The sequence below is a fragment of the Osmerus eperlanus genome, chromosome 17, assembly GCF_963692335.1.
Source record: "Osmerus eperlanus chromosome 17, fOsmEpe2.1, whole genome shotgun sequence".
Lineage (NCBI taxonomy): Eukaryota > Metazoa > Chordata > Actinopteri > Osmeriformes > Osmeridae > Osmerus > Osmerus eperlanus.
Window position 1 is genome coordinate 4,779,279 of NC_085034.1, and position 25,882 is coordinate 4,805,160.

Genomic DNA, 25,882 nt, shown 5'->3' on the forward strand with positions numbered 1-25,882 from the left:
TGAAAGCATGTAGCCTACAGTAGGAGACCCCGTTTCAGAAGGCTCTTGCTATTGGCCTGCTTTTTGTTTTATCTTTGTGCAGCTGTGTGGAATCCTCTATTTCTAGTCAGATTGCTATGGACAATAGCAGTTGATAGGTCAACTGCAGTTGTCTTTGTTGAAGCCCCATATTTTGTACTCTTGCTATGTGATATGACCCATCACGTAGGCTACCGATAAAAAAAGTATGTCAGAACAGCTGGGGTAAGGATTACCAAATTCCAACACTGTAGCCCATATCTTATTATTTCAGTTTCAGTTTATACGATACTTTTCCTCTGGCTTGCCATTAATCACACAGTTTTAACCGTGCTTCAAACTGTCGGAGGTTGCCTATTGTAGACTGTCATAGAGCTCAGCAAAGCATGCGTGAGTCTCAGCCTCATTAGCGGTTTCAACTCAAAATTGATTTTACTTTACTTTGTCAATGCCGCAATCCCAGTTTTTTTCTGTCTATTCAGACTTTCGGTTTAATAGACTATATGCTTACGCAGGAAAACTGAAACACTGGATTCTACTGGATGAACCTAGATTGAATCATATTTAGTCATGTTGTTATTATTATTATTAAACCCGACTATCACCCTCCCTTAATTTCAGGATTATTGTGGAACTGTTGCGTTTCTGTCAGTATCTTGACAATGTGAAAGGAAAGTTATGTTATTTTCTAGACTATTTCAAGTTGTATTTGACTTGTATCATGTTTAATAAACTCAACAAATTGAACATCAAGGAATATAATATTTAGGTTTTTGGAAACGGCGGAAACCCTCATAACTTCCGGTGTGACTGCTCTCTGGCATCAAAGAGCACCTGGGGAACCACGTAACATGGTCTCTGACGTACGGGCATTCCCTGTTGGGTATACTCTTGAAGGCTGACAATGACACAATGTTTTCAAAGATGGGATGCAGGCTATCTGAACCTTGACAAAAATGTGCACGGATTTGTGGCATCGTTTTCATAAGTAGCAGGTGTATTCTCTTACTATAACAACCTGCAGTGCGTCTATGCATTCTAATATGTCGTTGTGTAAACTTCCTGAACAAACAGCTAAGGAAGTGGCAGACAGGATTGCCATTGCTCTCCGGTGACTACTGGACTGTTTTTACACCTTCATTCTAAATAAGGAAGCAGCCTGTCCGACATATGACCACCGTCCCGATTTGGGCTCTGCCACCGTACCCATCGCATCCCATGATTGCTCAACGCTATCCAATGAAACTCCTCTTTCCCCCACCTCACAGGAGAGGGAACAGAGTCGAGACCACACTCTCATCAGGATTGCGGTTCTGCGCTGCGCACACACTTGCTTGGGTAGCAACTCTCTCTCCCTCCCCTCTCTTAAAACAAGCAGTGAAGTCAGAGTGATGTCATACCAGGATGCTAGTGCCTGGCAAGGTGAGATAGCTTTTTGGTGAGTGGTGTTCTCCACGGCCAGCGTTGCCAATCCAACGGCGCGGAGCTGCGAAAGATGGTAATCATCACCACCACCACCTCAAGCTCAGTCGCGCGTTCTCCTTTTTCTAGCCCTCGGCTCCCGGGCCACCGTTCCATGCCCGACGCTCTGATCTGCCTTCTTAAAATAATCCTTTACCACCATGCCAAAGGAAGAAAAACAAGAAGAGCGGTATTTTTAGGGCCGTTAACTCTGACCACGTGCCCTGAAGGTAAACCGGATGGCAATTGCGCAAAGGTGCCTCATCAGTATGTCCTACGAGGCCAGCACGCACTGGACGTTGACTGCAATTGTTCTCTTGGGGTCTGTTTTGGGGATTGTGTCATCATATCCGATTCCAAGCAGGACTAATGCAACTTTATTGGAAAGAAGGTGGGAGACCCTATTCTCCCGCTCCTTTCTGGGGATTTCTGGCGAGAAATCAGACATGAACTGGGAGAACGACTACTTGCTGGGCATAAAGAGAGTGCGGCGACTTTACTGCAACGTAGGCATTGGGTTTCACCTGCAGGTTCTCCCAGATGGCAGGATAAATGGTATACATAATGAGAACCCATACAGTGAGTACATCCTATATCCGCCTAATGTACTGCAAACATGGGGGTGTGAAAGCAGTTCTCCCAAGTTTCACTAACCCGGGTAGCATATCTTTACATGCATGATATTTAATCAGTGGTGTCGGCAACATTGGATGTCTCTTAAACCAAAGACAAATCTATTAAAAAACCTTGTATCCGTCAGTGTTAAATATCTTCCCAGGCCAAAACATGACATGAATGCTTGGACCAATATAGACACCAACTTATTTTTACACCGGCTCCTTCAGCGGCCCAGAAACGAATTACCATGCACGCTAGTCCGAAAGTATAGTACTGAGAGATACTCATGTTTGAAATGCGAAATCAACACGAAATGCTCAAATAATGCTGAACAGGGACTATATCGTCACCTGCAAGGTTACACCCACTGCTGCATAGTGCACGTCTTTGTTCTACTCGCATTGATAACCTCTGCCAGGGTTCCCTTAACGTCATGTTTCGTTTGATAGGTCTAATAGAGATCTCTACAGTGGATCGAGGAGTGATAAGCATGTACGGAGTGAGAAGTGAGCTGTTTGTCGCAATGAACAGCAGAGGAAGGTTATACGGGACGGTAGGTGTGCATACTTGTATTTGCATCATGTTCAATATCGCGGGGAAAATACGCAATGATATGTGGAAATGTGTGATTATGTAGGCTGTCGTGATTGAAAATGGATAAATGTAGTAGGTTAATCACCGTAGTATTACCAGCATTACCAATAAGTGATAGCTCATTGGTTCACACAAGCGTGTTCTGTTCTCTGTGCAAATTAGCCAAAAACACTTAGTCATGGAACACGAACTAATAGGCTACAGTTAATAATTTTTATATATATCTACATCCATGTATTACATCACCATATGATGATAAACCAGACTGGTCTGTGTTTGTACAGTGGTGAGTTAGTATAATTAGGCCTACTTGTGTCACAGCAGGGAACCGTTGCTGATGTAGGGTTATGCTCATTTTAAGATTCCAAGAGCATCTTAAATTATGATTGAACAAACCCACAATGTTAAGTTACATTATTACCAAATAGTTTGTTCAGTAATGCTGTGTCACCTGTGAATTATATCTGATCATTTAGGCCATTAACAAACACAATTCTTATAAATTAGTTTCTTCATTAAGGTTAGATGAGTGTTAGTTATTCAGAATGCCTTTAATGTTTAATATCATCGTCCTCCAATTACTTTCTAGAAAATTGGCAAATACAGACAGTGCTTCAGGCCATTTCAGCTGTAATGCCATTCCATCAAAGACAGATCATTTCAAAACTAGGCATGTAAAATGATGTTCAGTTGTGGGTCTCGCCTTAGATTTTCTCTGCTTTTACCATTTTTAGCCGGTCTTTCGGGACGAGTGTAAGTTCAAGGAGACCTTGCTGCCAAACAACTACAACGCCTACGAGTCGTTTGTTTACAAGGGCTCCTACATCGCCCTCAGCAAATATGGCCGACTGAAGAGAGGCAATAAGGCTACCACCGCCATGACAGTGACACACTTCCTCCCCCGACTATGAGCAGAACTCGCAATAACTCTTTAATTTGCACATGTGGATGTTCTTCCAGGTAATATAGAAAATACATATTCATTTACCGTAATGACTGGCGGACTGCAAGAGTTACACATTATTTGGATAGCTAACTTTGTATTACAACTGATGTATTATGCCATTCTGTGCTGCTTATAGTTTGTAACGTTATTGTTGGGGAAGTCGAATACTTTGCCAGTCTCAACACTTTACTTTGGTGCTTGCTGTAACAGAAGTTCACCTCACTCTGTCTTTGGGATGGAGGACTAGATGTATCCTTGGAAAGAGTGAAATGGATACTTTTTATTACCTCAAAGAACTACTTGACTGGATGAAGGATGCATGGAGTTATACTCAAAAATACCTGCTAAGTTTATCCTTTCTCTGAGGGCTTTGAGTGCTTGACTCCTCTGTTGAACACTGATGTCCAGCCAGGGGAACCCCAGACAACCTAAATGCACTTCTTTTGCTGCACGATGTGAAGGTGCCTTGCTGTTCCCACTTGTGGCCCCCTTCTTCTTGCATGTAAGATACACCCACTGAAGTCAGAAATAGGCTGACACTCTGAAGAGGGCCTCAGGGGGGCAAGACTATCTCTGGTTTATTTTCTTTTTCTGTCATTCGAACCGATTTAGGTTTGAACAGTGAGACCCAAGGACTCTCAGCTTTGTGTAGTGGTGGAGCCTGAGGTGAGCCTAGCTGCCCACCTAGAAGTTCAATAATGTGGGGCAATCATAATAATAACAGGGTTGGATAACTGTTTGTCCATAACTGGTGTCAAATTATATTGGCCCAAAACTCTATTTTTTGCATTCTGAAATGAATAGATTAACTGTATTAATAACATGCAAGCACACAGTGGAAAAATACTACATGTCACCTACATGGGACACTGCTAGCATACAATCCAAACACTTCTGTTTTGGTGCTTCTGGTAAGTGTGTGAGATGTAAAATTGCAAGCTTTGTGCATCGCTGTGGAAAAAAGTCTAAACAGGCTACTGACTAAGAAGCCAATTAACAATGTTGTAAATAGTGAGAATGTGAGACATTGCTAAAGAGAAAGAGAAGCTTTACTTTGCCTGGTGGAAATACAGAGTTCAGGTTGCACAATGACCATCAATGATGGTGCCTAATAGTTTTGGTAAGAATCATTACCACACATATTTATTTATTTGTTTGTTGAAGTGTTCAATGGATTTCCACTGAGTGAGGTGTGTGCTGTGGGCAGGCTTCATTGCAGCAGCAACTACAGTGGAGATGGTGTTTGGAGCTGTCTTTTAAAATGTAATTATGGGACAGTTATTAGATAGTCCATGTGTGTCACTGGATTGGGGGACATTTCAGTTATTTATTGATTTTTTTGTTTAACATGCTGCTGGTTACTTTTAAACTGATTCTCATAATACCACACCCTGGCACTGAGAGAGTTGGACTATTTCAATCCAGTAAAGACGTATGGGACAATCCTGCCTGCTGTCTCTTGTTTGATGAAACTCCTTTAAGAATGTGGCTGTCGTAGCATGTCAGGCTGCCTCCCACATACCTGAACAACCCCCCACTGAGCATTATCAGCCCACCACCAATCACTTACACCCCCAGGAACCTTGGGATGCCAGCAGTAACCCAGCAGCTTCCTCTTCTGCTTCAATCCTATTTTAGTTCAAGGTCACAGACCACCGTTGGTCCTAACCAGGTGTCCATGGCAGTCTGCTATTTGGGGCACCGTTGTTCCACCCAACACTTTGTGATAGCCATGCTAGTATCTCTGTACTGAGTGCATTTACACCAAACCCATTTTAGTATTACTTTGCTAGTTCACATTCAGCTCTAGGGTATACAGATTATTTCTCTTATTCAGACAGTGGTTTTAATAGTCACTGTGGGTGGACCATCAGTGGCCTCCAAGACCTTTATCTTGTCCTTAACTGCTCCTGTAAGTGTAGCTCTAAAAGAGGAATTCTACAGGGAGTAGTTGTTACTTTCCACATTATAATGCCTGACAATGCATGTTCTAAGGGAGCTGCATTGCTTTCAAACAATCTTATCTCTCTCCTGGTGATATTAGAACAGCTGGTGTGTGTGCGTGAGTGTGTGTGCATTTGTGTGCGTGTGCATGAAATGCAGCTCCTTACACCCCTTCCTCCCCACTCTCTGCTAGTACATCTCTGGATATTTCTGGGAGGGGACATCTGCAGACTTGATGCAGTGCGTGAGGCGGAAAAGTGCAGAATCACACAGAACAGAGCAGAGCCTCCCTAGTACACCCTGTCTTTAACAGACCCTTGGGCCAATGTGATCCCAGGAATAACCTAATGTGACCTGAAAACCAGTCTCCCATGACAAAACACCATAGGCAGCTTTTTCGACCCTACCATTACTTATCAGAAAGGCCTTAGTGGCACATTCAGCTTGAACAGCTGGAGAGTTTCATTTTGCTGTGGTACAGTCTGTAAGACCCCATATTTCCACTCAGAATTGAATGGAAGTTACAAGGTATTATGCTAGTTTGTCTGTGACAGTTTTGTATTTTGTATTTTAAAGATTGTAACCCCAAAACTTACAATCCTTTAGCTCATTATCATGCCATCCGCCAACAGGAATAATTTCCTGACTGATGTAATGTGGATCAAAGTGTCGTTGAGTAGAAAAGGTTTTGTTGCTGTTGTGGGATGACACTGCATGGGATACATGTATTATGGAATAATGATTGGCACAGCTGAACAAAAAACATTCACTGTCATTCTGTGTTGATGTATCTTTTGTGTAGTCAATTGTTACTTATTCACATCATGAACAGTTTAGAACAAATTGCATTATGACTGTTGTTTGTAAAGTATGATTTAGACAGGCAGAGCACTAATATATACTAATATCAACATTAGAAGTTTTACAACTGAACTGGCATGTGTGTTCTGTGTATGTGTGTATTGTGTGTGTGTGTGTGTGTGTGTGTGTGTGTGTGCGTGTGTGTGTGTATGCACGTGTTTACAGGAGAGTGTATCTTGCCCTCCGTTAATAATGTTATAAGATGTCTATAATCCCAAGGTGCACCTTATCAAAGACATCTTAAAAATTCTGGACACAATGTGAAGAAAAGTGAGCTAAAAAAACACATTGAGTTTCTCATGCTTGAACATGATAATAGGATGGTTACAAAACCTAAAGATGGAACCTAAAGGTAAACAGTTGTAGTCTGCATGGAGAAGCTTTGTTTCAGCTTTGACCAAAAAGTCTTTTAAGAGGGTCTCACCTTTTGAGAAGGCATCATTTGTGAAATGTGTTATCTGTTCATTTCAGTAGATGAGATCCTATTAGTCTCAGTGCAAGAAGTGCAGAATGTGCAGTGCAGAATGCGAGAATATGTCAGAACCCCAAACGCGGTTAGGTGTGTGTGTCTGCATGTGTTCCCCGTGTGTGTTGGCAGAACTTTTTCTCTCTTTGTTTTGTACCCCTGCACTAAGGGGAGTGAGCTTTCACCTGTACCCCTCCTCTCTGTAAACATATACCTCACCTTCTGCCTTAGTTTGGATTTGTTGTAACTGTCTGAGGAAACAACAGACTTCTCTGATAGTTTGTTTCTGAAAACAATTGCTACGTTAGTTAATATTAATATAAGAAAAAATGTCTTTCCTTTTATTTTTGTACGTATGTGCTATGCACAGCAGTCTACTGTATTCCTAAGATACCAATAAAAGTTTTTTTTTTAATTGGTTGTTGTCATGGTGTGCTCTTAAGCAGTGTGTGATGAAGGATGACAGGCACATAATTGACCTTTCTCTTACAGGGAATACCAGAGACAAAAACAGACAAATGGGGATGCCCTGAAAAGTACACAAAATCAATGTCTTTATTTTTCTTAGAATGATTTGTCCTGTTGGAAGAGAAGTGTGCTGTACTGAATGGTGAGTGTGGGGAAGCGTAAAAAAACTAGGTAGGAACTATAGGTCTTTACCGAGAAGCAAATAGACAGAATTTTAAGTTGGTTGTTTTAGAATGTTTGAAATGGTTGTCATTTGGCCTCATGCCATTCTTAGTTTTGTACTAATCAACTGTCAAACCCAGCTTCACCAGATATTTGACTTGAATAAAATCTTCTCTTTCAATAGACACCAATTAAAAGCCCTGCGCGTTTTTTTGAGTGTCACTCCCACTGCACATTATTCTCAATACGTAAGTTTGTGGCTCCCTCTGCTGGTTTCATTTGAATCGTGGACATGTTAACAAGCCGAACTACAGTATTACAAGCAGGTGCGTAAAGATGAAACCATTGCCTAAATGTTACGTTTTCACAAATTAATGTCTAACTTGACATTCCGATCGATAATGTTTGACGGAAACGTGCCATACAGAAACATATAGAGAAATACATTTACATTTTAAGTTGTAAAGATAAGTTAGAATTGTTCTTCATGAAATTTGTGTGTTTTCATATTGGTCAGTCTTACTGAACGTACAACAGTTATGGTTGAGGACCTAAATGTTCAAACGAAATGTAAAAGGAAACCATCACTTAGATTGCGCAACACGACTATACGTATACATATTGACCAATACCTTAAGATGAAAAGGCAGAGGTGGACACGGCCCCCTTCCTTCCGCTGCAAGAAAGCCGCACATCTGGGGGCGAGCGCTGCGTAAGAAGGATGTGAGCAGGAGTGGCCCTTGGGCCTTTATATAGAGCTGCGTTCAGACTTTGGGACACAGAATCAGCTGAAGTTTCCCCAAGCTTGCTGTAGAATTCAACTTATACGTTTCTGGATTCAACCTTCACTCTTTTTAAGAATGGAAGGAAGAAAGAAATATGGAATGAGGAACATAGTCCTCATGCTCCTACTGGCTTTGCTACAGAGATTCCGACTTGTGGATTCTCTTCCAAACCCCTCTCCACTTGTTGGATCCAACTGGGGGAATCCAAGACGATACGTGCACCTGCAGACATCGACGGACCTAAACAATTTCTACCTTGAGATTAGTTTGAATGGCCATGTGCGTAAAACTACCGTTAGAAGTTCTTACAGTAAGTTACTTCGTACTCATTAAGTTGAGGTGTTTTTCTCATTTGAAACTTCTTGTATTTATTCAACTAATGTTTTTTTCATTACAGGTGTAATTTTGATGAAGGCTGAAACAAGGGAACGTGTTGCAATCCTTGGTGTCAAAAGTAACCGTTACTTGTGTATGGATACAGTGGGTAACCCTTTCAGTTCTGTAAGTTCATTTTTTATAAATGTGATGGTCTTTATTAAAATGCAAACTTTGTCATTACTTTTTATTGGAGGGATCTTCAGTAATCAAACAATTTGTTTTTGTACTATGCGCAAAAGCGCCTTTTACGCACGTGTTACAGACTACACTTCTTGCATATTCTTTCTAATACCGTTGTAATTGTTCATCTTAAACTACGTTTATTTGTTTCTGCTTCAAACACTTCTATGTTAAAATCCAACATTTTATGTTTACAGCCTATTTGCCAGAAGGATGACTGTCTTTTCAACCACAAACTTCTTGAGAATCACCGAGACGTATACTATTCGTGCAGAACTGGCATCTTGTTTAACTTGGAAGGAATAATACAGGTGTACGCCTTTGGTCAGAACCTACCACAAACGTCCCTTTTCCTCTCGGAGCAGAACACGGTGCCGCTGGAGCGCCTCCTGCACAGGGAGAAAAGAAACCGTGTCGTTGATCCTTCCGATCCACACAACGTATATGGGCAGACCGAAGAAGGCTCTGACTCCAAAGCGATGCCGGAGGAGGACGCCGACCAGGAGGTTGAACTTCCAGAAGGGGCCGTTAACGTTTCCAGAGAGACACCTCTGTCTCCATCCACTCACGACCCCTGGAACGTGCATTCCACCAACTCCAACGTTAGCCCGCGTATTACTGGAACGATGGGATGAGAGGACCACCTGTAATTGTGTACCCGGACACAATGTCTGTTTTCACGTCGGGTCTTTAACAGCTGGTCTGATAAATACCCTTAACCATGAAGTGCTGTTGTTCGGTAGCACTGCCTATGCAAGACCCACTTCTGCCTTACATATTTACATGCTTTAGATGCTTTCTGAAGGCATGGCCAGGAATTCTAACAAAAGTAGGACGGTAGATTGAGATGGTTCAGTGAACAATTCTATTGCGAAAATAGAATATGTAACTTTGTTAATGGTTTTCGGGAACGCACAAGCGTTCTTGAGCTACTCATGGTCCAACTGATGTCTGACGACAGTCTTTGAATATTTGTTTAAGTTTACAGGTCCAGATGAAGTTAATGAAGGTCCAGTTTGCTAATCTCGAATCGGTCTGCACACTTTTGCTACAATTTTTAACGATGACCAACCATCCCATGGAACACATGTATTTATTTATAAACGCAGATAAAATACAGGGTATCGTATTTGTACAATTAAAAATAGTAATTTGAAACTAGAATTTACAGGTGCTGGTCACCACCAGCAAACAACCAACAGTGTATTTATTTATTTAAATCCATTTATGTTATTTATGGTATTTATACGGATGCTCAATAGTCATAAATGTATGAATCTGTTTCTGTCTAAAATGCACAGCATGTATGTTTTGATGTTTGGAATAATAGTAAGAAAAATAAATTACATTCATAAAGGAACCTTTTTTTGGTTGCTCAGTTTTTTTTATTGTTATTGTATTGAGATAAAAAGCTTCTCTACAACCACCTGCCCAATGGGTGCCTCTCATAATGTAAGCATCAATATGTTCAAATACGTAAGCAGGTTGAACATTGAGTTCTGAGGTACCTGTCATCAGGTGAGAGTCCAAAGCTTCCGGACAAGTAGATAAGTAAAAGTTTTGTCTGCATCATCTTTGTCTAAAAATAAATATTTCCACATATCTTTGTTTTACTGAGTAACAATGGTAACAGAGTTATTTTTGTCCAAGCAGCACAGTATCGTCACTACAAACCTGCATCCTGTTGGCTTGTTGAGGTTAACCCTATTGACCATTCACATCTTATCAGCCTTAACTCCTTAAAGAACATGTCCGTGTTGAGGAATCAAGTTTCTTGGCCCATGTTTACAGATAAGTGGGATAGCTATGAGTATTAGCATAGCCTTTCCAAATCTGTGTAGTTTATCTACAGTAAACTGATTGTTGTCTGAAATGTTTACAGAGACAGACCCTTTTGAATAGAAAATATGACGTGAAAACACTTGGCAACCCTCTCTCAGGTTGTAAGTGGAATAACCTGGACACAGGTCAGTGGATGGTTAATTACTCCCCTCGGGTGTTTTTCTAACCATTCCATGTCATGCTTGACCTGCAAAGACAAAAGTAGTTCTGGTCCTGATCACATACTGTGTGAAACAAAATACAGAAGAAGGAAATATAAACTGCTTCTTTACTATTGGTTCCTAGGCTTCTGTGCCATCTGGCCACACACAGCATGATCATACCAATAAACACATTGATGATCTGTCAATGATCATACATTTTGGTAGATAAACTCCTACCATCCATGCCAATGAAATTAAAATGTGACATTTCTGTTAAAAGAGTTTATAAATAACACTAGAAAACTGGGGTTAATCTGTAATTCAGCAATAATCTGATTACAGTATACATTAACTCAATATATCTTAAAGTATCCTCCAAGAGTTGTCTAAAGAGTGTCTAGTTGATTCTACTTCTTCTACTTCTTCTTCTTCTCTACTTCAGAACATTGTTTTCCACAAAACAAACCTAACTTCACTGCAATTAATCCATGTTATATGTATAAGAATCCACGCTGCACACATTTTAGCTTCAGATCTTATTTATTACAGTGATGCCTTTGATTTGTATTTTACACATAGATAATAACACAGACCACAAGTTAGCAGATACTTATATGTTCATTGTCATTCAGTCATAATAATTTAGAAACAGTGTTGACAGAGTTCAGCAATAACTCTTTGCCTTTGGTGCAATCAATCATTGTAAACTCACAACAGAAAAGTTCACATTTAAAAGTGCAGAGCAATTCAACAAAATTCTTATATAATAGGTGCTTACTTGTACAAGAACGTCCGATGGCTGGAACTGGATTCGTTTTCCACCAATCCTACCCATGCAATAATGTGTTGATAACAGAAGTGTGCTATTGCACTGAGGGAAAATGACTAAAACTGAGTAACCTACTTAAGAGCTCAAGCAAAAATAATTTACCCTGTTCATAACAATGTTGTGCATACATGTCAATAGTAGTGTCTAGATACAGTACTTCAGTCTTGGAGCCTTCCATTTCATTTGAGTGTTCCCACCAAAATAGATTTCAGACACTGTACAATAAAACCCAATCTGGGGTTTCATCTCTATTTCTCAGTATCTTGGACTTTTGCCAAGTGGTCCTTTCTATTGGTGAAGACACAGCGGACGGTGGAGAGTGCCAGGCCAGCCTCATCCCGAGACAGAGTGAGAATGAAGCGGCTGATACCTGTGTTGGGGCACGGAGAGAACACCTGGGACATCCTCATTCCCTGAGGCAGGGAGCACTGCAGGTCCTCCAAAAAGTGTCTGACGGCCACCCGGATGTAAGCCCCGTGGCTGACCACCAGGGCATGGACCGAGACACCCTGGAGCCCGTCTTGAGGTAGGCCAGCGTGAGGCCTGTCTTGAGGTAGGCCAGCGTGAGGCCTGTCTTTCGGTCCACCACGAGACACAGGGCCAGCTGCAGCCTCTTCCGCCCCAGCAAGATAACTCTGTCCTGAGTAGCCATGTTCATCCACCATGCGCTGGTTTAGTACCTTGAGAAACTTCTTGAATCGCATTCTTACCTGGAGGCAAGAAGAAAAACCCAACAGACACACACACACATATATTACTATCCATTTTGTTGTTGTGTACTACTGTAATTTCTATGAACACCACTGCATGGCGCTGTTGGACAAAGAATGCTCTATACAGACAGGCCAAGTCCAAGGTTAAATGTATCAAGAAACTAATGGCTCACCTGCTCTAAAGTTTCTCCTCCAGGAGGGGTGAAGTCTCTGCATGACTGACCAGCAGCATTGGCCATGTTCTTTAGGTCCTCCTTAGGCCGCCCCTCTGCTATTCCAAAGCCCTGGAAGGTGGAACATGTATGGAACGATGTAGATGTGTTAACAATGTACATTGTCACAATGTAGTGGAATTGTGTGTCTCATGAATGCATAAATCATGCTTTGAGGATTCTGGTATTCTACAGGCAAGGGAAACATACTCTTTCTCGGAGCAAAGGGTCCAAAACCATTTCAGTGCCAGAGGAGTGGGCATTGTGTCTCAAGATGATTTCAGCTGTCTGACAAAAATGACAGAAATACAAAAATGACACACTTATACAAGGATGCTTCACAGTCAGACTTTTGGCTTATGCCAAGCCTAAAGCAATAAAAAGTGTAAGCAACATATGTGGAAGGACTCCATACTCCACGGTCCAGTGTCCATGTACTGTGATATTCCTAACAGAATCTGGATCCACGTTGTCAGTTATAAGAACTCACATGTCGGGCACGCTGTAGATTACTGACAAAGACATTGTTGAACCTGAGCTCTCTGAGGTACTGGCCCACTGCTTCAGCCTGCTGCAGCCCTGTATCTGACAGGGGGGTGTCCACTCCCTGACCTGGCAACAAAGGACATCCAAAATATTGGTCCCATACACACCTGTCTCTAGACATTAATTGTACACATTGTTGTTTGATCACACATACATATCGATCCTGATATTATATTTTGTGTGGGCTTCATAGTTGCTCAGGGTGTCTGACTCAACACACTGGTAGGGTAACGTGCTCTGCTGAGACAGTGATGCTTTTCAAAATACCTTGCAACAACTTGTCTCTGTTGTACTGCGTCTCCCCACTGTATGAAAAACGAATGTATATCAATAATGACAAACTGAACTCTAGTGTGACATAGACTGACATTTTCCAAATAGGAGATGATGACATTATGTTCTGATGTAAAAAAAAAAACATTAATGCGATTTATTAGTTCGTAGAGTGACAGCATCGTATGGCGCAGGTGATCTGGCGTGGCTACTGGCCTATCATATTCCGCAATGTCCGAAAGGTAGCCGGCTATCTAGCTAGCACTAGCTATATACAATCCTTTCATATAGACTCGTTCATTCATGACGGTTGAAGGTCTTACCAATATATAAAGCCAATGTACAAGCATAAATACAATACGGATATTATACTACATCGTTCCATTATTTTGATTGAAAATTCACTTACTGTCGTATTATTGTCAAGCTAAACTTTAGCATTGCACGGTCCGCAAAAAAATCTGTGATTCTTCCTGTATTGCGGTTACAGAACGTCATTCTCAAGTCCAGCCTCTTCCTCCAACGTAGGCTAATTATACACACCAAAAACAACTACAAACATGGATGCAACATCACAACTAGCCACAATGACTTCATCTAGTCTTATGATATCCGACCTCAACCAAGTGCTTGTTGTAGGCTACAATTTCATAGTTAAATCATATTTCAAAACTTGTACTTCTTACTTTAACATTTTTTTAAATTCCTTGGTTGATCCCAGCCATTCGGAAAGTGCTTGGTCGAGATTTTTAACCCTCTACCTTCAGTTATCTTCTTGCCATGCTCAAGATTAAACTGTCATGACGCAACCTTTCCCAACACTCAGCAAGATGATAACAGTAGCTACACATCAAGCAGTAAAATGTCATTTTGTTTTAAGCAAATTTATTTATTTAGCAGAAGTTATGGATAAGACACTTCTGAGGTACATGGTGTGGTGTGATTGCTGGGGGTGAAAACAAACTAGAAACCCACATAATTTGACCACAATCTGAACAATAACACATTCGGTTCTGGGGGTTGAAGATAACAGACTAAATGGGTACCTCATGAAATTCTTTCCACTTAATCCAATGAACTGATCCTAAATGTGCCAAATCATTGTTTGACTATAGTACGAAAATATCATAAAAATATAAATGTTTTTTTGTCTTTCAGATATATGATATATAGCAGTTTCTCCTCTAGCACCAGGGGTGATGTGTGATGGTGTATTTTCAGCCAATAGCATTCAGTGTAATATTAAAGCTATGCACTCTATAGTCTAAAGAGATGGCCTCTCATCCAGGGAAAAACGTCTAAATCTGTCAAACAATCTCAAAGAGTTCTGAGCTGTTTCCCCTTGCTCTCGAAAATAATTCTGAGTTGTGAGGTAATGCGAGATGGCATCTCGCTCTAAGAAACCTGAGGTACAGACACACACACACATTTCAGTTGTAGAATGCAGCAAGGAAAAGAAAGAACATATGATACATAAAGAGAATAGTATAAACATGCTATTCTAGAGAACTGCAGAGTACTTCCAGTCCAGAACCCATCCTCCTCTACCTCCTTTGCTACTCTCCAGTAAACACACAACACAGGAAAGCAAGGACAGTTACATTTCCAAAATTCATTATATAGCAGCACACTCAAGTGAATCTTACAATTAGACAATGTCATCTTTGTATAAGACAGGAAAAGAAAAGCTTAATAGCAGCAAAAGAAAGATATCAAATATAAAACACAAATATATCTATTTTGGTTTTTATCATTTTTGGAATAACCTCCCCTGTAAAGTAATTCACATATATGAACCTTTCAATGCATTCTGATGTTTTGCATGATGTTTTTCTGAGTTTGAGGTCCAAAACTGTGCACAGATAAACATGCCAATGGTGAAGAAAATAGTCTCACACCTCATAAACCTTACATTTCATTTCACCACAGGTTTATGCAGAACTTTTTCCTCATCACTCTTAATAATGGTATAGAACACTTATCAACTAACTAACCACTCACCATGTCTTAAAGAATGTCAAACCTTACAAAATGTCTGTCTTTATTAAGTTCTAAATGAACTTTGATGACCAATAAACCAGGAAGAAAAACAGATGTTGGTATGTATACTGTTGTATATAAGTAACCATGAGTTCAAAGAACCATCACAATATTTGGCTATAAAGCAGGCAAAAATATTATTCAAGTAAGTTAAATGGATGTAATCATTTAATTAAATCAAGTCTAGGTATGATATTAGCTCTCCTAGGTTTGCATTGCAATTGATTTGGTTCCATATTTTAACACAACTATAAATTGGTAAACCCTACTACTGGTCAGGGAATGCTTTCGAGGAAACGTGCATTGCCCCTAGTGGGAAACCAGCCCAGAAAAGACCAAATAACTTACAGAAAAAAACAAAAAACAACACAAGAAAACCACCCTACTTCTCTACCATCTCGTCTTCGACCACCTTCCCCTTCAACTCTTAAGGAGTGTGTTTTAAAAGTGCATTAAGGTTAATCCAAGTCCCACTTTGACCATGAAAATCTTAAATATCTACCATACAGCCAAATAAGGCACTAATGGGGAATACTGCAGCATTGCAGTAACATTACAGTATGCCCACTAGCTCCATCTTATCAACTGCTATCAGAAACTGGCAGTAAGTTACTATTTAGTCCTGCTGTGCCGCTGCAGTATCATAGGACTGCATAGAATTAAGTATTCTTGTATGTCCTTTACAGTACTTTGTATGTTGCACTATCTGCTGTTCATCATATCCACCATTTCCATTGACTTTCCTTTCTACGCTCACTTTCTAAAACTTTATTCCATATACTTCTATCCAATCCACAGACATGTCCCCTTACTCACCCACACACAATTTTACCAACCACTCTAATGTCCAGCCCATGTCCAACCCTACAACATGCCACTCCTTTCTCCATAATTGTAACCTGATCCATACCAACGTATAACCTAATTAATTTTACTGAGACAAAAGTATACTGGTATATGCTTCAGATCACAGACTTAACAACATACGAAAACTTCCAAGCACACAGACCTATAACATTATTCTAGAAATAAAGTAATTCAGTACTAATAAAGGTATGAATGGGTTTGGTAACTCAGCAGTGAGATTAAGACCTTAACAGCCAATGTCCTCTCTCTCACCCTTTAAAGAAGTAGCCTTAGCTACTATTACATTATCCCTCCTCAACCCCACCACCCTCTCTCTCTCTCTCTATGAGTGGGCCCAGCCCCCTCCTGGCCAGCATAGAAAAGCTTAAATAGTAAGCAGTGCTACAGGTGCACAGTATACTATACTGGAGCAGCGGCTTGCACTCCTATCCTCTAGACTAGCTTTGTTTAAATGCCAAGTATGGATGCTGTGTACAATCAGCATATCACCTGCTAACAGCACTACAGGGGTTCCTGTTTAATGGAATCTAAACAGATATCAGGTGATACATACCCACTTCATCTCTGCTTAATAAGGATAATTCCTTAATAATGATAATAATAATAATATTTAATTCCCTGCACCTCACTAAAGCTTTTATCAACTGAAAACTTTAAACTTTATATTATTTCAAGTATGAAATGTTTCGCAGGTTTCCATTTCCAAAAAGGCACCATCAAGTTTTCAAAAACATTTTGTTTTAAAATAGCTTGTTTGATAGTACTTATTTGATGGCATAGCACACTGGTAGCCAATATGTGACCGTACAAATTTTATATAAATGGGACAAAAAGATACAAATCATAGATGTTAAAAATCAAAGCACACAACTTGATGTGATAGTAGATCACCGGTTAACTTGGTGCAAATGCTGATACTGGCAGCTCATTGGTTGATGTTGAACCTTGGGGAAACCCATTCGCATGAGTTCATTGACAGACATCATCCAGAGTGTGTGGTGGCAATGGAAGCTCAAAGGTTGACATCGCGTACGTCTGTAGGGGTGCTGGACTGGGCCTGCTGCTCCATGGCCTTGCTGCCTGCTCGTTTGGATCCAGTCTCCTTACTCTGCTGATGGCAATCCCTAAGGCTGCTAGCCAGGACTCTCTCAATCTGCTCCTGACAAGCCCGCAGACAGTCCTGTAACACAGACACTCAAAGCAATGATCACACTGACAACACTTGGGCTATACACACACACACACACACACACACACACACACACACACACAAACTGTTGTAGAGTAGCTTTGGTCACATGAATGGCATGCCAAAATGGAATTATGGGTCTTGTGCTAGGTAGTCCTGTCAGTTTCATGGGCAGTCTTACAGAACAATGGATACCAGAGAACACAGACACCATTACAGCACAGCTGCTTTAGGGCCACTTGTGTCCTGTCAGACACAGTGTGGGAGGTTAAAGTGACCATTAGGCCTACTAATAGCCACTAAACTGAGACCAAGGAGGTCACCAAGGTTTATCAGGGGAAGCCCAGCAGACCTAAAACCCTGGACACCTCCTCCCTGACTGTGAAGACCTGCAGAACAACCAGGTGGCCCACGAGGCAACAGCTTTGACCTGAACCACCGCCTTCGAAAAAGGGGTGTGAAAATGAATATAGGACAGGATGTTGTCAAGATTCCCTGCAGCACTTGTAAAAAAAAAAAAGAAGAGGATTCTCCTTCATGCCAGTCTTCCTTGTTCCCCTCCACAGATCCAGGGAAGCAACTGATGTGGGAGGTCTACGAGCCGACGGCGGGGGCCTTCAAGAATGTACCCGGCTCGCAAAGAAGCCAGCATTCCTTTGAAATGTACGGATAATTAGAACCCGATGGGCCGCAGTCGGAGCGCCTGTTGTGACGGTTGCGCAGGGCCGGTGTTGCTATGGCGACATAATAACCACAAGCCACTGGGGGGTGAGGCTGGTTGTTCTTCTGACAGGGTTGGCTGGTGTGGCTTCTAGTTCCTGTGCTTCTGCCCTAACCTCTTGTGCTTGTATCAACAAAACCTGTGTGAGCAAGGATCACGGTTGAAACATGCAGTTTGTTAACTGCAGCCCACAGATTCCACAACTTTCTGCTTATGTTAGCAATCCTGAATGAGCTGTCACTGCAGCTCTGACAGACGATCTCTGTCTGTCATTTCTCCTGGAAAGATGGCATGTGTAAGGTTTAGGAGAAACAGACCCAGGAGGGGTAAGTTAAAGAGGGAGCCATGCATAGGAACTGCCTGTGTTGTACCGCAAGAATGTAGGCCCTGGGTTCTAAGAAGACATTCCCTCGCCGCGGCCCTTTATAGCAGCAGTCTGGATTCTGAGCCAAGACCCACAGGCTCTCTCCATGAAAAGTAAATAGGTTCAATGTGGGTCTACAGCAGCTATTGACGTTGTTTACTATAAGGTTCTCCATGGTGCAGCCCAGAGGAGCTTGGAAAAAGGAAGGAAGACAGGCTTCGATGGCCCATTATGACCTCCTAGAGCCCCTATACTAAGTGTTGGCAGAGAATACCTGCTTCTTCAAAAAGACTTGTACTACCCAATCCCTGCTGCCATGTTCGGGAAATGTTCTCTTGTCTCCTATGTAGCGCAGCGCAGTACTCACCACCTCCGTGTTGGTGATCTTTGCCAGCAGGTCAGTCAGATTGTCCCGGCTCAGTGACTTGTCGGCCTGGTCCAGTTGCAGGCCGCAGACGGCTGCTCCCACGCTGCCTGTGGCGATCATGGAGGGGGGGTTCATGGCCAAGCTGAAATCTGAAGAAGAGAGACAAGGGGGCTCAAGCTCTACACCAGTGAGACAGAAACTTCTATGAGTAGAAAGGGAGCAAAACCACAACTTGAAATTCGAGTTCACCATTGTGCAAATCTGCGCAGTAAGTAAGTTCAAAAGTAGTCTGAGGGAAGTGTGTGAGTCATATTGAAGAGCTGCAAAACAAAAAATGGACAATAAGCTTTCTACCTATTCTAACCTGAATTTCCCACAGTCTAAAAATGTCAACATGGCTTTGATTGGCTATATGATTTCGCTTACCAAGCCTCAGCCCTGATTAGAAAAACAGTGCTGAAATCCTCCTACTCAGTGAGCAATGAGTTCCAGGAACTACTCCCTCCGGTCCCCCATCACGGCCCAAAGGTTTGAGCGACAACAGGCCGTCTGGTGGGGGGAGGAAAGAGGCCTGGGGAAAAGACCTGGAGGAAACTGCTACAGTCTGGCCTGGGGAGGCTCCAGGCCCCTCCCATATTTGCACGAAACCAAGCCAGGAAATACTCGGGTTCAGTCCAGCCCAGCACATATACAAGACTATCCCAGCTCGTACACTGGCACTACCCAGCACAAACAGAGGCCCATCCCAGCACAGATCCTGGTGGCCTTGGTGGCTTTTTACTCTTTATAGAAAGAGGATGCGACTGATAGGTTTGGATAATCCCCAGAGAGTAGCCCACTAAGCCTGTCTTTCCCGGCCCATGTGCACCCAGCTGGCCAGATGAGGAGCTCCCCTGTCATGAGAACAACATTTTGAGATCACATAAAACCCCAAACATTTACATTTCTCCAAACCACTGGCTGCCTTTTTCACTGTGGCTGTTTTGTGCTTGGATATAACTGTCTGCATATGAATAGCGGGGAGACCACTGAAACACGCCCAAATAAGAAATGCTACATTAAAAGAGCACTAAACAGGGCATGGGACTCATTGAAGGACCCCATGATTCCAATAACGCACTGTTGTAAACAAGTACCCAGGGCCAGATCTGACCAAACAGGCATATACAAGAAATCTTGCCACATTTAAGTGCCCTTCTTTGCTTTGTTTCATTTCCTCAGTGAAACATGTTTAAGAGGACCGAAGCGAGAAACACAGTCATATACATAACACATACATAACAGGACTGTGTAAGATGAGGTTAGCCATTCCATGACTTGCACTGTCTTTCTATCCTATAGTCAGTCGTGACATAGAATGTCCCTGAAAGAGGAATATGTGTTGGTGACTCAGCCCTGCAGTAGGAAAGGCCTGAGGGGACATCTGAGTTCACACCACTCCTCGACCACCGACGTTTATTTTGGAGATGCATCGTGGTTGGAGAGGAAGGAAGGAAGATGGCTGGCCTCTATCCCAGAATAATCAAACCTGGAAACCCCACAGTCAACAAACAGGACCAATAGTGAGCAATGACCAGCCATCCAGCTGCACAGTCACAAAAGGAGGGGGGGGGTCCACTGATGCTGTCACTGACTGCCATCAGAAGAGTAGGTTAATGTAAACACTCCCCCTCACTAAGAGAATTCTCCCATACTCCTGGAAGAATATAATGTCTTGTACACACAAGCATTCCTAAGCAGCTGAAAGCAGCTGGATTGTTTTTGTGGACTAGCACACAACAAGCTGTGTTTCCATAGATGGACAGTGAGGGGGGAATGGACTCCCAGCCAAACAACCCCGCCCTTAGACAGGGGAGTACAGATATAGGGTCAGAAGAGAACACTCAAACGTGACTCATCGTGTGGGAAAGTGTGTGCGTGCAGAAGCAACTAACTTAACCAGAGAAAGACAGATGGATGGAAAATTGTGGCATCGTACATTAAGATAGTTTTATGCTACCCTACCTGTGGCACACAGAGCGATGAATGTCTCGGTGTGCTTGCGGACAACGGCAAGCTTGTCCATGGGCAGGGGCAGCCTGCGCACAATGTGCTCGATGAAATCATTGGGAATGACCGCCGCCATGTCCCACTTCAACTTGCCCAGGACAACCAGCTCCCACTCCTGAAGGACAAACAACATGCAAGAATTTCAATGTCTCAGACTAAACAAAAACTGTGCATGCAGAGTTGGGAACTTTGTTATGACCGCTTGTTTTTTTTGTCGTTGTTGCTGTCTTGTTTTATACGATATTTGATTATCTGAGATGGGTGTGAGATGGGTTCCCTTATGAACTTCTGCTTTGCGATGAAACACCACAGCCTGTGACAATTCAGAGAAAAAACAACCCACAAACTTTCCTTCACCCCTACTCTCTCTCATTATCTGCATGCTTGTCTCATTCTTCTCATCCTTGGGGTTAACACTGACAGCATGTAACAAGCCTCGCCCATGGTTGGATTCCCAGCCAGAGTAGCAGTAGTCACTTCCTTCCTGTCACACTCCTCAGCTAGCAAGCTCGCTAGCGTGGGATCAAACCAAACTGAGTTGAGCTTTTTCAGAAGAACTCCTCATTCTTAGCGTCATGAAGCAATGGTAAAAAATAAATAAAAGTGTGACCAATTCGGTACACTTCTGATTTCCTTATTTGAAGCTCCAAAATCGCCATGGTAGATGGCACAATCCCTTTGTGTTCTTTTTCTGGTAAGGGCCGGGGCAGCCCAGGACACAGTAAGAGAGAACTCATCCATCCCTGTGTTTTTGCTAGCCTACAATACACATGCTAATGTTTAACCTATGCTTGACTCATGCAGTGTTGACTGTGGATGAGCAGGGAGGAGGTCTACTGGGGCTATGTGCTCACTTCCTGGACAGCTGCCCTTGCAGAATCCCCCTGAATTCCCACTGAAGATGCACCAGCAGGGTCTTACAGTATGAAGCCAAATATCAAAATATCAACATGTTCTCTCTTACAGTCAGGTTCCTGTGACTTCTCTGTGTCTTACGATCAGGTTCTCTCTCTAATTACCCAGGAATCTGCAGCACTAAACACTCTACTGTGAATCCCAGCTGCCGAGAGCAGAGATACACTAACCTGCAAGTCTGCTTTTTAGTGATTCATACTAGGCCTCCTGTGTAGCGTGGGTGGGAGATGTCGTAAACAGGGGTTGTAACAAAGTAAAGGAAGAAGCAGTAGGAAGTACTTAGCAGTACTCAGTGTGGCTGGTTAGAGGATGGTCTGAGACAGTGGAATAAAACACTACTAAAATCACTCATGAAAAAGCAGAAGGCATTTTTCATGACTTCATCTTTTGTGACCATTCTCATTTTCATTGTTTGAAATGCAAAGAAAGTAAAAGATAAGGATACGGCCCTTAAAACAGGAAATTACTATAGTATCAATGAGTTTATGACTGTATTAGATCTGCAGCAAACAGTGATGCACAAACCTCATCTCTACCTCACTCAATGATCACCATGATAGAGTCAATGAATGACTGCCACTAGATGGCGATACATGTCACTTCAGAGACAATCAGTTTACATGTGCTCTTAGAATAAGTCCCTCTACTTGTAACTTTATGGGCCTTCGCTGCTCTGCAGTGGTCAACTAACTTAGGCCTGCCGACTTAAAACAGATGTTGCGCATTGAATGAAAAGGGAGTAATGATCTAAATACAAATACATTTCTGTGATGAGTAATCTAAAAAACAATAAGCACATATTTAAAGACAACGTTTCTTACCAGTATTTCCCTTGGTGTGATGGAATTGTCTGTGTACATACAGAGCTTTTCTGTAGTTAATGGACGACTCTCCTTTAACTTGGAGGCAAGGAATATGCACACAGCCCCTAGGAGTTGTAAGTAACTCTTTCTAGTGGGCACAACAGCTAAATATCTGTCCAAATAGTTAATGGCCAAAGGAAACACATCATCTTCACTCTTCTCCTCTTCACAAACCTATAGAAATGGAAAAAATACAATATTTTTTTTTTCCAGTGTAATTTATGGCCTTGGCACTAAAAACTGCAGTTTTACATTACACCTGAATAAAAGCTACAGCCTAAACGTTAAGTTTCTGAACTAAAACTCAAGTGTTTGGATTAGTTTACTGTACGTATAGGCTAATAATGTCTACTTGATAAGCTTTACAGTCTAGGTCAAATAGCTAGGAAGTCCTGCCAAAACATCTAGCCTAGCCCACACCATGTCCCTCGTGTCGCCGATTTTCAAGAAATGTTAAAAAAATATAGATAAATTGTCTTATGACAACATATCAAGATCATAAAAGTCACAGGGTAGCCTTCTAACATTCCCGAACATTCTGATTATGTTTTATTGGTTCTAACCTTAAATTGGCTAAGTTCAAAAAGTTAACTAAGCGGATGCATGCATGTTGATCGACGCAGCTCAGCGTTGACTTCTGAGAAAAATTATAATAATTATACGTTAAGGAAAATATGGATATATTCAACATGAAAATTAAGCTTTAAGGGTGGTCTATCGTTTAAGTCATCCACTTACTGATAATATTTAATGTTTTGACATTCAGAAAATCGAAAACATATGACAACAGCTGCCTTGACCCTTCATACGCCTTAGATGAGTCATTTTTTGTCAATGGACAGAATGAGGTTAGGCTACATAGACACATCAGCTCACAGGATAGGCTATTTAACAACCCATCTATAACCAACTTAATTAATGTATTGCAATATGCTATTTCATGTTAATTTGTTAGGCTTCTATCGCAAACATGCGCTCCGGTATAACTTAATGCAATTCAATGCAAAACCGGCAGACATGATTTTTAACCAATGCGCACAAAAGGTTCACAAACCTCGTGCATCCATGCTGCAACCATTCGTCTCATATACGGTTGTATATCCTTCTGGACACATTTAAAATACGAACACTGTGGTAGGAACCTGTCTTCAATGGTTAACAGACTTTGCAAAACTCTGTCATCACACAGAATGTTTTGATCAGGTTCGGCTCTCAAGACTTTGTCCTCGAAGCAAAAAAGTTCCATGGTTTCGGGTCCTCTCTTTACCAAAAAAATAAATAGCGTCTAAATAACGTCAAAATAAAGTGAACGGGAGTGGGGACAGTGTAAATGCGAAGAAGTGCCCTGGAGGAAACATGAGGGAGACTGCAGGGTAGCCTTCCCAGGCGAAGTCCAGCCTCTCGATGTCGCTTTCTTTCCTCTCCCTCTGCCTTACTGTAAGCTACTAGGCTATACTTTCCTCTCATTACAATCTGAAGCATGCAGAGTGCGTAACGTAGCCTAGTCCATGTGACGCATGCATATTTTGATTAACAGACAGCTATACAGACGGGCTGAACGCAGAGAATATTTCCTTCTGTGCACTGCAGAGTAGGAACCGGATGACTGCCACCTCACTTTGTCTATACCCAACCCTTTGTACTGTATCCTCATGGCCTCGCGCACTACACATGCGCTGATGCGTTGAAATACAGAATGAACGAAAATAGGCATACAGATAAGTGAATAAATAGTAATTTGCCAAAATAAGCATCATTTTATATATTTGCAGATGACAACCACAACCTACGTGCAGTCGTGCCAGCAAGAAATAGTCATGAAAATACAATAGTGTTGCATGCATATATAGGGCATTCAATCACCTGTATCGAGTGGAGTTGATTACTTATTTTAAAGAATTTGGTGTATGGATGTACAATAGGGTAGTCATAAAATTAGGTGTCCTGACAATATAACAGAGTATTACTCCCATACAAGTTTTGATTGACACAATAAACAATGTTTATCTGATCAGATATTGCAAAATATTGTATAATTAGCCTATGCTGTATTACACATTTTTCCAAGTTTTTACTGTCATTCTAGCTGCAGCTAAAACATTTTTATGTGTTTTTTAGTGCTACCAAATGTACCTATACAGAACAAACTGTAATGAAAGTATGACTAATTTATATGGCCCTAGTAACTGCTTGGTTTGATGATTTTACAAATATCCCCTTTCACTATGATGACCAGGGAGCTGAATGAGATAATGAGTTTCATTGAGAAAAAAGGGCTGCTTAGTTGCACTGAGAATGGAATGCAGAGTGAGAGGGGGAATTGTCTCCACGGGAATGTCAAGGTTAGACAGATTAGTTATACTTCAAAGGGAAAAGGGCTGAGAGAGAGTTCATTCTGAATGGAAATTTCAGGTCAGAAGGATCTGCAATTACAACCAAGTTGTGCAGGGTGAAGAGGACTCCACTTGGAATATTTTGGAGACCACCAGACCCATACCATATCCGTACCAGACAGTCAGTCAGACCCTTGGGGAAAACAGAGGTGTCAGAGTGATAAAGCTCACTTGCCCTGCACCGCCGTGTGTGCATGTATCCAATGATAACACATGTCAGGCGCTATCACACACCCTGGGTCGCACAGAGGTATCACAGAATGGGCGAAGCCCTGGGAAAACGTGGAGGAGCGTGAAATCACCTTGATCCAAAGATTCCTGCTGCATACCAGTCCACTGAACCCTCCAGAGCTGGGGCCCGTACGTAGACCTTCAGAGCACAGGGCCCGTACGTAGACCTTCAGAGCACAGGGCCCGTACATAGACCTCCAGAGTACAGGGCTCGTACATAGACCTTCAGAGCACAGGGCCCATACATAGACCTTCAGAGCATAGGGCCCATACATCGACCTGCAGAGCACAGGGCCCGTACATAGACCTCCAGAGCTGGGGCCCATACATAGACCTGCAGAGCACAGGGCCCATACATAGACCTGCAGAGCACAGGGCCCGTACATAGACCTTCAGAGAACAGGGCCGGTACATAAACCTCCAGAGCACAGGGCCCGTACATAG

At 42.0% G+C, this 25,882-nt stretch overlaps 4 protein-coding genes across 4 annotated transcripts; 2 read left to right on the forward strand and 2 right to left on the reverse strand.

The window, feature by feature from the left end:
* Positions 1-1,334: 1,334 nt before the first annotated feature.
* fgf6b (fibroblast growth factor 6b) lies at positions 1,335-7,326 on the forward strand. Its single transcript, XM_062483347.1, has 3 exons — positions 1,335-2,058; positions 2,547-2,650; positions 3,426-7,326. The coding sequence occupies exons 1-3, from the start codon at positions 1,719-1,721 to the stop codon at positions 3,600-3,602; spliced, it is 621 nt and encodes a 206-aa protein (XP_062339331.1). The 5' UTR covers positions 1,335-1,718; the 3' UTR covers positions 3,603-7,326.
* An 890-nt stretch (positions 7,327-8,216) lies between these two features.
* fgf23 (fibroblast growth factor 23) lies at positions 8,217-9,867 on the forward strand. Its single transcript, XM_062483289.1, has 3 exons — positions 8,217-8,633; positions 8,721-8,824; positions 9,079-9,867. The coding sequence occupies exons 1-3, from the start codon at positions 8,399-8,401 to the stop codon at positions 9,514-9,516; spliced, it is 777 nt and encodes a 258-aa protein (XP_062339273.1). The 5' UTR covers positions 8,217-8,398; the 3' UTR covers positions 9,517-9,867.
* Positions 9,868-11,393: 1,526 nt separating this feature from the next.
* On the reverse strand, positions 11,394-13,938 carry tigarb (TP53 induced glycolysis regulatory phosphatase b). Its single transcript, XM_062483460.1, has 6 exons — positions 13,849-13,938; positions 13,434-13,471; positions 13,111-13,232; positions 12,831-12,908; positions 12,582-12,692; positions 11,394-12,405 (listed from the first exon to the last, which is right to left on the reverse strand). The coding sequence occupies exons 1-6, from the start codon at positions 13,935-13,937 to the stop codon at positions 11,944-11,946; spliced, it is 900 nt and encodes a 299-aa protein (XP_062339444.1). The 5' UTR covers position 13,938; the 3' UTR covers positions 11,394-11,943.
* Positions 13,939-15,031: 1,093 nt separating this feature from the next.
* Positions 15,032-24,433, reverse strand: ccnd2b (cyclin D2, b). Its single transcript, XM_062482581.1, has 5 exons — positions 23,869-24,433; positions 22,773-22,988; positions 20,992-21,151; positions 18,988-19,136; positions 15,032-17,526 (listed from the first exon to the last, which is right to left on the reverse strand). Exons 1-5 carry the CDS (start codon positions 24,058-24,060, stop codon positions 17,359-17,361), a joined length of 885 nt encoding a protein of 294 aa, XP_062338565.1. The 5' UTR covers positions 24,061-24,433; the 3' UTR covers positions 15,032-17,358.
* Positions 24,434-25,882: the final 1,449 nt, after the last annotated feature.